This window comes from Canis lupus, chromosome 27, assembly GCF_048164855.1.
Source record: "Canis lupus baileyi chromosome 27, mCanLup2.hap1, whole genome shotgun sequence".
NCBI classification, from domain to species: domain Eukaryota; kingdom Metazoa; phylum Chordata; class Mammalia; order Carnivora; family Canidae; genus Canis; species Canis lupus.
This window is the reverse complement of record NC_132864.1, coordinates 11,366,567-11,379,165: the sequence shown is the minus strand read 5'-3', so window position 1 is coordinate 11,379,165 and position 12,599 is coordinate 11,366,567. Positions and strand designations below refer to the sequence as shown.

Genomic DNA, 12,599 nt, shown 5'->3' with positions numbered 1-12,599 from the left:
GGCGCGCACAGTCAGGGGACACTGGCTGTCCCCCTGCTTTGCTGTTGGTGGTGTTCCTGGTTTGCGGGCTTGTGTTTTCTGAGTCAACATTAGGTCTCAGAAAGCAGCTTGCCTCTTCTTTCTATGAAATTAAGTTCCTCTTCTTGCTTGAGATGTATGATGTCATGTTGCTCAGACTTCCTTCCTCAGACTCAGCCATAAATACTTAAAAATTAAGGGCAAAACTACTGCTGTGAATTAAGGTTCATTCAGAGAGATTCTTGAGAGAGAAGCAAAGCTTGGCTTGTTTTGTGCCGCCTCAGAGGAGGAGGATGAGGCACAGGAGAACAGATGTAGGGTTATAAATAGGCCAGGCTCGAAGCAGACCTCATTGATGAAGATACAGACCTAAACTAAATACCGGATTTTAAGTTTAAAAAAAAAAAAAAAAGGGAGGGGAATTTGCTGCAGGCTCTTGGCGTCAGGGAGCCCCCAGCCCTTTCAGTGGATTTGGTGTGTGAATGTTTCACTTACTGGAAGAGTTCAAGTGATTGTTATCTCCAAGCCAGTGCCCACCTGCTCCAAGGGAGAGCGCTGTGGTGTGCAACTCTGCATGAAAGCTGGTGACCCCCAGGTTGGTGGCTGTCTCTTACCCCCATGATGTCCATTTCATAAAGCCACCAGCAACCGGCTCCTGGAGACTGCAGGTGGCCTCGGGGATCCTTAGAAAGGTCCTGGTCCCCCCAGAAGCCTTTGTGCTGTGGTCTGCCTTGCCCTTGAGTGGCTGTGATCACTGATGCACATTGCAGGCCTGGCGATGGCCTTGGTTCTGGATGGCCTCTGGAATAGGAGCTCTGGCTCTTGAGTTGGAGAATTTGTTGGGCACAGTTCTTTCCATTGAGCTTTGAAAAGGATCCTCTCCCCCTGCTGGGTTGTTTTTATTTCTCTTGGGTATGAAGAGAAGAGGATGGGTCATAAAGGCTGCTTGTGATACATGGGTCCTTGCTTTAGCCCTGACCATCCCTAACAACGGGGGTCCGTTGCCAACAGCCAGGTGCTCCCATCTGTGGAACAGACTGAAGGATGGTGGCTGGTGCCCTTCAGGGACCTCTGAGGGACAACACCCTGTGGCCTTAGGATCGCATATGAGCTCCACCTAGAGATGGGACGAGAGGCATGTAGTGGCTCATTCAGGGCCCCTTGCTCTGCCTTCCCTGTGGTGCTTGGAGGTGGGTTGCTCCCTCTCATCCCCATAAGCTGCAGACAGGACAAGTTTGGCACAAGGGGCGTAGGTGCTAGAGTATTACAGCTGAAAGTAAAACCCCAGGAAGCTCTCCGTGCGCTGATACAGAGATCCAAGGTATGTTACTTGGGAAAAGCAGAGTGCAGTGCAGTGTGTCCAGTAAGAAAAGCCAGCATAAACGAATGGATGCTGCTGGGCCAGGAGGATACCTGGAAATAGACCTGGGAATAGATGCAGGGCTGCAGGAGAACCGGGGGCAGGGGAGGGGCCAGCACAGTGTAGGCTGCGGAGCACCGGGCTGGGCATGTGCACCTCCTGTGAAATGTTGAAATAGAGAAATAGTGGACCGTGTGAGGGGGCTGGGGGTCTGACTTGGCGTGTGGGCTGAAGGCAGGGTCTTGTGCTCTGTGGCCGGAGGCTGGCAGGGCCCCTCCGCCAGTGCTGCCCTGCCATCCGCCTTCCAGGTCCCCGCGCTGGAGGCACACAGTGTCATGCGCACTCCTGTCCTTTTGCCCCTGGCTTTGACTTTGCCTCTCCAGCCTTCTGGGCCTGGGGTCGGGTCCCGTGGTGCTCCTGAGCTCGCAGGCTGGCTGGAGCTGGTCAGATGCTGCTTCCCCCGTCCCTGACTGTCAGGTCACTTCATGGGACTACTGCTCCTCTGAGGAGTGTGCTTGCAATTCTGCTGCCCCAAGAAGGCAAAGGGAGGTTGGCTTCTCCTCTCCCCAGGCTCTGTGTCTGTGCCATGTGCGCTCACACCGCGTCTCTGCCTCTCCCCAGGGCACCCTCATCCAGCACCTGAAGGAGCACATTCTTCACGGCAACATGAGCAGCAGTGACATCATCCTGTATTACACCACGGTGAGCAGGCTCCTGAGGGCGTTGGGGGGGGTTCCTCCTGTTCTCTGTGTCCCGCCCATCATTTGCTTTGGTTCCTTTGGGGCCAGTGTGATTGGGTCAAGAGTTTTGTGACAGGGAAATTCTCTTGCATTTAGCCAGGTGGGTCCAGCGGGAGCACACAGGTCCTGGTAAGAGGGGAGCAGGAGGGTCGGCATCAGAGGGAGATGGGCAGAGGGAAGCAGAGGTCAGAGTCACACAGGGTCACGAGCCAAGGGATGTGAGTGGCTTTTTGAAGCTGGGAAGGTCAAGGAAAGAGATTGGTCCTAGAGCTTCCAGAAGGAGTGTGGTCCTGCCAACGACACCTTGATTTTAGACTTTGGACCTCCAGAACTCTCACATAGTGAATTTGTGGTGTTTTAGGTCGCTAAGTTTGTGGCAGTTCATTGGAATGGTAACGGGAAACGTATCCAGGTGGCTCTTCCAATTACTGTGACAGCTGGGGGTCCAGGTGTGGAGGCCAGATTGGGCTGGAGAGAGTCTGTCCTGGACCAGAGCTGCTCGCTACAGTAGGATCAGGCTAGAGAAACCCTGTCCCTGTCCTGGGCATGGGTGTGTGTGCTGGGCTGGTGCTGCCCTCGCAGGAAGAGTTCTCTTTTTTTTTTTTTTTTTAAGACTTATTTTATTTTAGAGAGAGAGATCTCACAAGAGTGTGCAAACAGGGGGAAGGGCAGAAGGAGAGGGACAAGCAGACTCCCCACTAAGCACAGAGCCCCATGCAGAACTCAATCCCACAACCCTGAGATCACAGCCTGAGCAACAAGAGTCAGTCAAGTCACTGAATCACCCAGTCACAAAAGGAGTTCTTTTCTGCCCCAAATCCTTGATGGTGTACCTTGAACTGAGCCTGGCCACCTCACTTCTCAGTGAGGTGTTTGTACTAGAATCCTGGAGAGGCTCTGGCATTCCCAGACCAAGGAAGGGGGCCCAGGTGCCCAGGGAAAGCAAACAGAGCATAACAGAAGCCAGCGTCCTCTGGGTCAGATGTCACTGGGACATGGGATGAATGGGGTCCTGCCTCCAGCACATTCCCGTGGTTTTGTGTGGGATGTGCATCATTAAATCAAAGGTTGGATTTGAGCAGTTGGAGATATTCCTGTGCTCGTTGAACTCTGTAAGATGAGCACTTAGGATGAGTTAAAAGAAGGGAAGAAAACTCAAAGTTGGCTTTTTCCAACTGCAACTATTAAGAGGTTTCGGAGTGATTTAGCTCTGTTTCCTGGATGACAATTCTGTGCTGGGTTTTTAAGGAAACAGAATATTGGAGGTGTGTTCCTAGCCTGTGAGGTTAATGGCCAGGGACCTAGCTGTGCCCTAAGGAATGGAGCCCTTGCCATCACAGGATGGGGAGCCCGGGAGTACTTTGCATGTGTGACCGTGTGCAGGCTGCCTCATTGCTTGGTGTGTTCAGCTGAAAATCAAGGGCTGGGGCCCGGTCATTGGGGTTTCCTGGACCCTCCTGATCCCCTCCCCACATGGGCCAGTGGTGCTGGGCACTGCTGGGCTCTGGGCCCTTTTCACGTGGACAGCCTAGCAGTGTTGACAGAGTGTCGTTTTTTGAATTGCAGGGAGGCCCAGGCAGGTACAACGATGTGCAACTCAGCTGACTTCCTGGGACATGTGGTTTAAAAAGACAGGCTTTTGCATTGAGGGGAAGTTCACAATGAGAAGAACTCAGATCTGAGGAGGTTTTCCCAGAGGCGTTTCACTTTTCCCAAAGCATCCTACCCAGGAGGGGTAGGCAGGTGGCCTCTGCTGTGGAGCATGCTGGCGCCCAGCCTTGGGTGGCAGCGGCTGCAGCAACTCTGTGCAGCGCGAGCCAGGCCTGCACCGGGTCACTGACCGGCACCTTTGACTGCTTCCTAGGACAGTGAGTTGGCCCGGCCATCCTGCTGCTTGGGCTGCCTGGCACTGGTTTTTTTTGTTACTAATAATTCCTTAGGAGGGAAGCTCAAGTAGAGATGTTAAAGCCTCCTTAAAAGGCAGCTCAACTACCTTGAGATTTTTGTGCGGCCCCAGAGCTGGAGGTGCTGAGGGGAAGGACAGGTAGCCTTTTGGGGGCCCGCTGGGCTCTTGAGCACGTCACTCAGGCCAGAGGTGCTCTTGTATGGAGGTTCTTAGCTGGGCCACACCAGAGAGCCACTTGGAGTGCTTCCTCATGTAGCACCATTGCCCCTTCGTGGGATCTGCGCACAGGGTGCCGGGTGAGTCAGTCCTGCTGGTGGGGTGTCCTCTCGGCCATCCTCACCTCCCAAGCAGAGATTCCTGCTGGAGCTTTCATCTAGCTCCCTTGCTCCCTTGCTGTGCCACTGTGTTGGGTCCACCCTGGAACTGCCCACAAATGCCCCGTGTGGATGGGCATGCTGCTGCCATTGGGTTCTTGAGCAACTTTCTGCCTTAAAGTTTTTCTTAAATAACAAAAAAAAAGCCTAACTTGCATTTGGGAAACATTTTACATGGTACACACATCCTCCCAGTGGTTGGTGGTTCTCACACATGCAGTCTGCGTGTTCCCGTGGCACGTGGTGGTGCCTTCATAGGTCTCCAGTGTGTGCCTGGCCACGCCTTCGTTGGTGTGGAGAGAGTTATGCTGCACATTGTCTGCTGGGCTTGTTTTACACTGAAGCTCGTCCCAGACACTGGTCCCTGTCAGCACAGACCTCGTTCTTGCCAACAGCTGAGGTGTTGTGAAAGTGATGTGGGTACACAGATTTGGTGTCTGGTGTGCACGGGGTGGGGAGGGGTAGGGGGCGTGTGTGTGTGTGTGTGTGTGTGTGTGTGTGTGTGTCTCGTTGCTTTCCATTTCCCATTGTCCCCAGCAATGCTGCCGTGAACATCCTTTGGCCCATCTTAGTGCACATGTGTGCATGGATCTGTACAATAAAGTCTTGGTGTGGAATTGCTGGAGCAAAGCATCGTGCATCTGAGATGGGCAGTGCCTGCCAGCCGTTGGCTCAGTTTCAGGAGGTTTTCTAGGGACATGAGAAGTTGAATGTCGGTTGACATTGCCCCTTCTGTCTGTTCCAGGTCGGCTGGATGATGTGGAACTGGATGGTGTCTGCTCTTGCCACGGGGGCGGCTGTGGTCTTGTACGATGGCTCCCCTCTGGTACCCACACCCAATGTGCTCTGGGACCTGGTTGACAGGATAGGGTAGGTGCTGGAGATGCCACTGCTGTTGATTGCTGTAGCATTGGTGCCTATGGAGTGCTTGGTCCCCCTTGGAGGGTGAGGGAGGATGTTTGGGAGGGCGTGGGAGAGGGTGATGGAGGGCAAGAGGGAGGGGGAGGGAAGGTAAGGGGGAGGGCATGAAGGAGGGCTTGGGAGGTTGAAGTGGCCAGGAAGGGTGGGAAGGGGAAGGTAGTCCTGACAAGGACTCACTGGGCAGATGGGGGCCACCTCCAAGACTGGCAGTGAGTCTGAAACATCAGGGTATCAGGAGAGGAAATGTGATCTTATGTCTATAACGGTGAAGCCTAAGAACTGCTGCAGAAGCCTAGGAGAAAGGGAAACAGGGCCAGTAGGGGTCTGTCTCTTGGGGCTTCTCCAGCTCCAGGGTGAAGGAGAGTGTGAAACAGGCTGTTTGGGGAACAGGGTGGATATGTTTACAAAAGGCAGGGGCAGAGCCCAGCATTGGGGCATTGGCAGGGTCTGGGCTTCCCACCACTGACCTTCTGAGCCCCGTGGTGCGAGGAGAGTCCTTTTGTCAGCTGTCCCGTGGTGTGGCCGACTGTCCCCTGGAGTCTCCTTAAACCCGTGACCAGATTGCTCCAGAAGGCTCCTGTAGATGCTGCATGAGGGTGTCTGAGCCTTCAGTGTTCCATGGTCGGCTGACAAGCAGGAATCCTGAGGAGCAGAGGCAGAATGTGGGGGAGGATCCAGAACCCCTCCCTCTCCCAGTTCTCTCTGGGAGCATCACCGTGGGAAACTGTCAGGGGACTGTTTGATGAATGTTTTCTCTGCTAATGAATAAATCATAATTGGCGGAAGCGTCCTCAGTGCTGCGGCCCGTGGTCAGTGCTGGCCTAATGATGGTGGTTCCAGAAGTGAGACTTGAAGCAGCAGAGCTCTGGGGGCCTGGGAGCAGCCGTGCTCTGAAATGCGCTCATTACTTTGAGTCTGTTCATGGTGGGGAAACAGAAGGAGCCACTAATGTTTTTAAATCCTTGGCCATTAATATTTCAAATATAACTTTGCCTGGCCTGGGTAATATTTAAATCTTGACATTTGGCTCACAATATTGACGAAGAAGGTTATTTCCTAATGAGACTGTTTCCAGCGAAAGGTTAATCAAATCCCTGAGAACTTGGATGACTTCAAGAGCTTTACCCTTAATACCTGTGAGCCAAGCTCCAGGTAGGGACACTTTTGTCTGTGTGTGTGTGTGTGTGTGTGTTACAGGAAGAGGGATAGAAGATGTGCATTATTGGGGCTCAGTGCTAATGAATGTGAAGGATGAAGGGCTCCAGGAAAACCCAGCTCTGTGTGTGTGTGCACACAAGTATGCAAAAGTGTGTGTGCATGCATAGGCAAGAGTATGTATATCTGCATGTGTGGATGAGTGTGTGTGCAAGTGTGAGCAAATGTGAATGTGTGAATATGTGTGAGCAAGAGTGAGTGCATATGTGGTTTACATGCACAAATATGCGTTTGTGTATGTGCACGCATGTGAGTGTGAATGCATGTGTGTAGGTGTATATGTGAATGCGTGAGAATGTATGTACACGTGTAAATGGGTGCATACAAGTGATTGTGTACGTCTACACATGGAGGTTTGTATATGCATGCATGTGAGTGTATGTGTATACATGTAGGTATGTATGAATGTGTATGTGCATGTGACTACGTGTAGGTATGTTTGTGCTTGCATGTGAGTATACGTGTAGGTGCGCCACATGCACATGCATGTGTGCTTGCGTAGTGTGCATGCGTGTGTGTACGTCTAGGTGTGTATGCACATGCTGTGTGTACGTGTAGGTGTGCATGCATGTGTGGATCTGTGCATGTGTAGGTGTGAGGAAGTGTGTATGTGTAGGTGTATATGTGGGTGCGCATGAGTGTGTGTGTGCATGTGTAGGTATGTACGTTCACGTGGAGGTGAGTGCATGTATGTGTGTGAATGAGTGTGTGTGTGCATGCATGCCTGATCATTCACAGGTGTGTTTTCTGGGCTGTTGTGGTCGGCAGGTCCTGAGCCCCTGCCTCCCATCAGCCCCATTGGCTTGTGCCCCAGATGCTGGAGACCATCACAGGGCTCCTCTGGACCTGGCCGGCGGCTTACCTGCCTGGTTCATGGGGGCGGGGGTGGCTCTGCAGCCCAGACAGGAGCTGGGAGAACAGGTGCTTGGGAGGCAGGACTTTAGGCCTCAGACACCTGCTCCACTGCCAGCAGCCGCTGAAGGAGTGCAGGTCAGGTGTGGCAGGAGACCCTCATCTGAGCTGTGCTCCCCCTGCTGAAAATTGAAGCTGAGTTATGTACAATCACATAAAATCCTATTTGTCTGTGGCGAGAGGAGTGGCTCTTCCAAGCTGGTGGACAGCAGAGTCCCTGCAGGGCCATTTCAGGGCCTTTGGGTCTTTAAATCATGTCAACTAACATAGGAATGAAATCTTTGCCGATTATTAATGTTGGTCCAAAGACTTACTGACACATTTGATAACTGAGTGTTTACTTTGTAGACACAAACAAGATTCTTTTAAAAGATCAGTTTTCTTTGTCATTTAAAGTATATTTCTGAGCTCTGGGATTCTGTCTTGGGGTATATTCGGGTGAGAGTTGGTGCCAGAACTCTGGGGTCTTCTGTCCAGTTTTGCCAGTACCTGGGCCAGCATCAGAGCCACCTGCAATACCCCGTGTTACCTGTCTCTGGGTGAGAGAGTCTGGGTGGAGCATGGTGAGGGACTGGCAAACTCATCTCACACAGTGCACTTGCTGGACAACCATCTGCCAGGGTCATTTCCACACCCTGCAGGTATTCACGTGCCCTGCTGGGTCCTGGGTGTGCCCAGTGGTATTGGAGGTGAGCAGGACCCTATCCTTGGGCTAGCATCAGAATGGGGAAGAAGGAGAGAGAAACAAGTGATATTAGTGCCCGGAGGTCAGGGAGATCCCTGAAGGCAAGGGCACTGGGGCTGGGCCTGAGCCGCCCGGCCTGGGGAGGGGACATGAGCGTATTCCAGGCAGAGGGAATGGCGAGCACCTGGGCCCTAAGGTGCCTGAGATAGTGCGTGGGGAGAGACCCTTGTGCTGTGAATGTGAAGAGTGGCTGTGGGGCCAATATGGAGGGTGGGTGCTTTTCTGCATGAAACACAACACTGTTGGAACATTTGAAGCAACATAACCCGGTTCATGTTTTTAAAGTCTAAATCTTGCTCCCATGTAGAGAATGAATTGGGGGGGGGGGGCAGGGACAGATAGGCTGATAGAAGTCTTAGGCTGATAGAAGTCCCCAGGCATGGAATGGGTGGCCTGGGAGGCTCTGTTTGTGAGCTGTCTGTGGGGCACCAGGGCTGACGCTGGCCCAGCTGGGAAGCTGCCTCATGCTTTGTACAGTGATCCCCAACTGTACTCCCTACAAATAGGCAGCACTGAGTGCCTCCACAGAGTTCCCGTGCTTCTGTAAACATCTCATGCAAGCCCTGGAGACTGATGGGGAAACCTTTCCATTCTTCAGACAAGTAGGCCTGTGACCCAGGCCTGGTACCTGCTCAGAGTCTCTGTACATTGCCAAGGTCACAGGGATATACCTGAGGCTTGAACACTCTTCAGTTGATTTTGGGGGCCTGGAGGGAGGGGATGAGCAGAATAATGAACATTGTTTTAGTGTGGTTGGTGACTGGAGATCTTGGTGCTGGTGGCTGGGGCGGAGACACTCCACCATCAGAAGGGGATAGCGTCCCTGGTCTTCTGTTAAAATGTAGCTACTCCTGAAGGGGTGGCACCTTAGTCCTTGGGGATGATCTTGAATTTGTGAAGCAGATTGCCTGAATTAATGCAGTAAACATGGGGGATGTGGGAAGGTTGTATACACCTCCCCTAAAGCCTCCCCATCCCCAAACAGCCACCTCTAGGGCACAGTGACCTAGGAAGTGCCTGAGGTCTTGGGGGAGGTGCTTACTGGTGGCAGGGTGGTGGTGAAGAGAGGGGTCCCAAGGGGGACGGGAATGACAGCAGCCTTAAGGGGTATGCCCAACCCAAATCACCCCGTGCCCTGAAGCCCTGTGCCTCCTGGCATCAGATAGCGTGTGGCTATCTCCCTAGAGGGAGATGCCACCTAAGAGCGAGGGGATGAGGTTTTTGCTGCCTAGAGGGACACAGAGGGACCTTGACTCTGCAACCTCCTTTGGGCCCGCAGAGAAGACATTAGTTAAGAAGACATTTTATATGCTGGGGGCTGCCTCTCTGGGAGAACAGCTGAGGAGGGGTAGACTGCTGAATAGCACGTTCCCCTGGAGATACAGTCCTGTGTGCTCAGCACGTGTGCCGTTCTGTGTGTGCAGACATGAGAGAGAAGCACCGTGGACTCTAAACGTTTGAAACGAGAAAAGCTGCAGGTTTGCTAAGTGTCACAGAAATGTCGGGGAAGGGCATCCAGGAGGCTGACGACCCCTGCTCTGCCAGAAGCTCCTGTGGCCTGCTCCAGCCCCGCAGAAGGGAATGTTGAGGCTAGAGCTTAAGGGCTCTTGATTTTATGGCCTCCTTTGGTCCAGAAAGGGAATATATCCTGCATTTGGTAAGATTGTGGGGTACCGTGCAAGTCATCGTCTCCCACGGAGCCAGAGTTCTGGGTGTGTTGGGGTCGGTGTGCAGACCTGTCCCTGCTGTACTCCACAGTAAACACAGGTGTTTACTGAACAGAAAGTATTGATTCAGCCCAGAAGAATGGTGGGTCTTGGATTTTGCAGACTTGCCAGAAACGAGTCACTAATTTTAGAAAGCTCTGGAGCATGGAATATGCAGGAGCCTTGAGAGTTTGTTTTCCTTCCCTCCTGTGCTCCTAGCATCACCATCCTTGGAACGGGTGCCAAGTGGCTGGCTGTCCTTGAAGAGAAAAACATGAAGCCAGGTAAGTGTGCCTGTCAGAACGCCTGGCCTACTTCCTATCTTGCCAGCCAAGGAATCCATAGCTTCTGTCACCTATGTCCTGCACACAGGCCACACTAAAGGTGTCAGATTTAGTTTTAATCTTTCTGTGATTCTTTGCCCTAGCGGAAACCCACAGTCTCCAGACGCTTCATACGATCCTGTCCACCGGCTCCCCCCTGAAAGCCCAAAGCTATGACTACGTCTACAAGTGCATCAAGAGCAGTGTCCTCCTCGGCTCCATCTCAGGTGCGGCCTGCGCCATGGACAGGAGTTTCTGGTGCAATCAGAGGAAGTGGGGCTTGACCAGGCTGGCCCCTGTAAGCGGGCCCAGCCTCTGATCCAGCAGGTCCACTGCCTTGAAATTGTCCCCAGTAAATATCAGGGTACACATCTATGCATGATTGGCTCTCCTCGTTCACGAGAGTTGAGTTCTAGAAAGTCGCTGAGTTAGTGACTCCTGAACCATTGCTCCTGGGAGAGATACACACGCACACATGCATGTATGCATCAATTATAATCTTCTATTCTGAACACAGCTTATTCTGGTACATTCCGTTATCTTTATTTTATAGAAGAGAAGACGAGGTTCAGAATTGTTGATGGACTTGCCAGAGTGGCCCCCTCGCAGGGTACAGTGTAAGGATTGACACCAAGTGTAGCTGGGCCCAGGGCCAGAGCTGCTTGCACACCCTGCCCCTCCCCTCACTGTCCCTTGGTCTTCTCTGTGGTGAGAGCTGAAACCAGAGGCCAGGGACCTCGGCTGGGAACGTGCATGTGGGCAGCTCAAGATTTTCTCCACAAGGCTCGTGTTCTCAGTGACCTTGAAAGCACTCCAAGTGTTGACTTTGAGGTTATAAATTTTAGTAAGTAGTAGAATTTGCAAATACAGAATCTGTAAATAATGAGTGGCCAAGTATGAGAACAATTGTTGCAACATTGTTCATGTTCATTAAAAGCTAGAAATTGGGATCCCTGGGTGGTGCAGCGGTTTGGCGCCTGCCTTTGGCCTGGGGCGCGATCCTGGAGACCCAGGATCGAATCCCACGTCGGGCTCCCTGCATGGAGCCTGCTTCTCCCTCTACCTGTGTCTCTGCCTCTCTGTCTCTTTCTGTGTAACTATCATGAATAAATAAATAAAATCTTTTAAAAAAAGCTAGAAATTACCTATAGGCCAGTAGAAGGGAATTCATTGAATAATTTATGGTACATCCTTAATTTTTGCTGCTATTAGAAGGGATATGATGAAAATTCTTATTTGGATAAAACATATTTATTGATATTGAAAGCCAGTTGTGATACCCTGAATGAGAGAAGCAGACTGCAGGATGATAAAGTGTGGTCATTTTTGTAGATTGAGAAAAGGAATATGTGTGTAGGGGATGTAAACCTGTGGGGGTGGAGGTGGGGGTGGGGATTTCAAGTGACCTTTTTCTCCTCACTTTTTTCCTAACGTGAAGTTGTATGAGGACAATTGGTGCATGTGGCAAAATATTGAAAATCCAAAAATGAAATTGGGTGGTGCCTCCCCCCGACTCTGTCCTTACCTGAAGAAGCCTGTGCTTGTGTCCTGTCAGAGGTGTCTGTATGGAGGTGAGGGAGCCCGTGTTGATGGGTCGAGACCCATTTAACTTAGGGTTCACACTCCGTATTTCCCCCTTAATAGTGTGACTTGAAGTTAATACTGTTGTAGCTCATCAAAATCTTTAGATGACTTTATTTTTCTGAAAAGACATCTTTAAAAGATGCCATGGGGGATCCCTGGGTGGCGTAGCGGTTTGGCGCCTGCCTTTGGCCCAGGGCGCGATCCTGGAGACCCGGGATCGAGTCCCACGTCGGGCTCCCGGTGCATGGAGCCTGCTTCTTCTCCCTCTGCCTATGTCTCTGCCTCTCTCTCTCTCTGTATGACTATCATAAATCAATAAAAAAAAAAAAAAAAAAAAAAAAAAAAAATAAAAGATGCCATGTAATTTGCCTGAGGCTACCCTACCAGCTTTCTTACTGGACCTTTAGCCCAAGGCTGGGGATCTTGAGCTGTTTTGGCAAGTGGGGTTCCTGCCAGCATCTATGAGTGGCCTTGGGACATCCCTTCTCCCTCTGGACCCTAGTCTGCCTGCCTTAAAAGGGATGGTTTGTCCTGTGTAGTTTCCAGGGGCCTTTCTGTGCCAGTGCTGCCTGCCAAGGGTGGAAGTGCCAGGGCTCTGGCCAATTATTTAACGGAGTCATTGCCTCATGATAGGTGACATCTGTAAATGTTTGCTGCCTGGGTATCACTCTGGAGTGCCATGAAGCCTTGAGACATACTAGCTCTGTGTGTCCTGACATGAAACACTCTTCAAGATGCTGGGGGTGAGGGGAAGCAGGTGCATGGGGGTGTGATAGGGTGATAAGGTGTATGAGG

The 12,599-nt window shown here is 51.8% G+C and overlaps 1 protein-coding gene and 1 long non-coding RNA gene across 4 annotated transcripts in view; one reads left to right on the top strand and one right to left on the bottom strand.

Moving 5' to 3' along the window:
• Positions 1–12,599, bottom strand: part of LOC140619179 (uncharacterized) — a 29,744-nt gene that overhangs the window by 2,058 nt on the left and 15,087 nt on the right. The window contains exon 3 of one of the 2 annotated variants that reach the window (XR_012019104.1): positions 5,787–5,961. The exons of the other annotated variant lie outside the window; for it this stretch is intronic. This is a non-coding gene — a long non-coding RNA (uncharacterized lncRNA). The remainder of the gene's footprint in view (positions 1–5,786; positions 5,962–12,599) is intronic. 2 annotated transcript variants of the gene reach the window in all.
• The window catches only part of AACS (acetoacetyl-CoA synthetase), a 58,088-nt gene that overhangs the window by 31,941 nt on the left and 13,548 nt on the right, over positions 1–12,599 (top strand). Inside the window, exons 9-12 of one of the 2 annotated variants that reach the window (XM_072802153.1) lie at positions 2,000–2,080; positions 5,144–5,268; positions 10,117–10,181; positions 10,325–10,447. In XM_072802153.1, coding sequence (XP_072658254.1) covers positions 2,000–2,080; positions 5,144–5,268; positions 10,117–10,181; positions 10,325–10,447 — 394 coding nt within the window. The remainder of the gene's footprint in view (positions 1–1,999; positions 2,081–5,143; positions 5,269–10,116; positions 10,182–10,324; positions 10,448–12,599) is intronic. The other variant, XM_072802154.1, reaches the window with a different exon arrangement.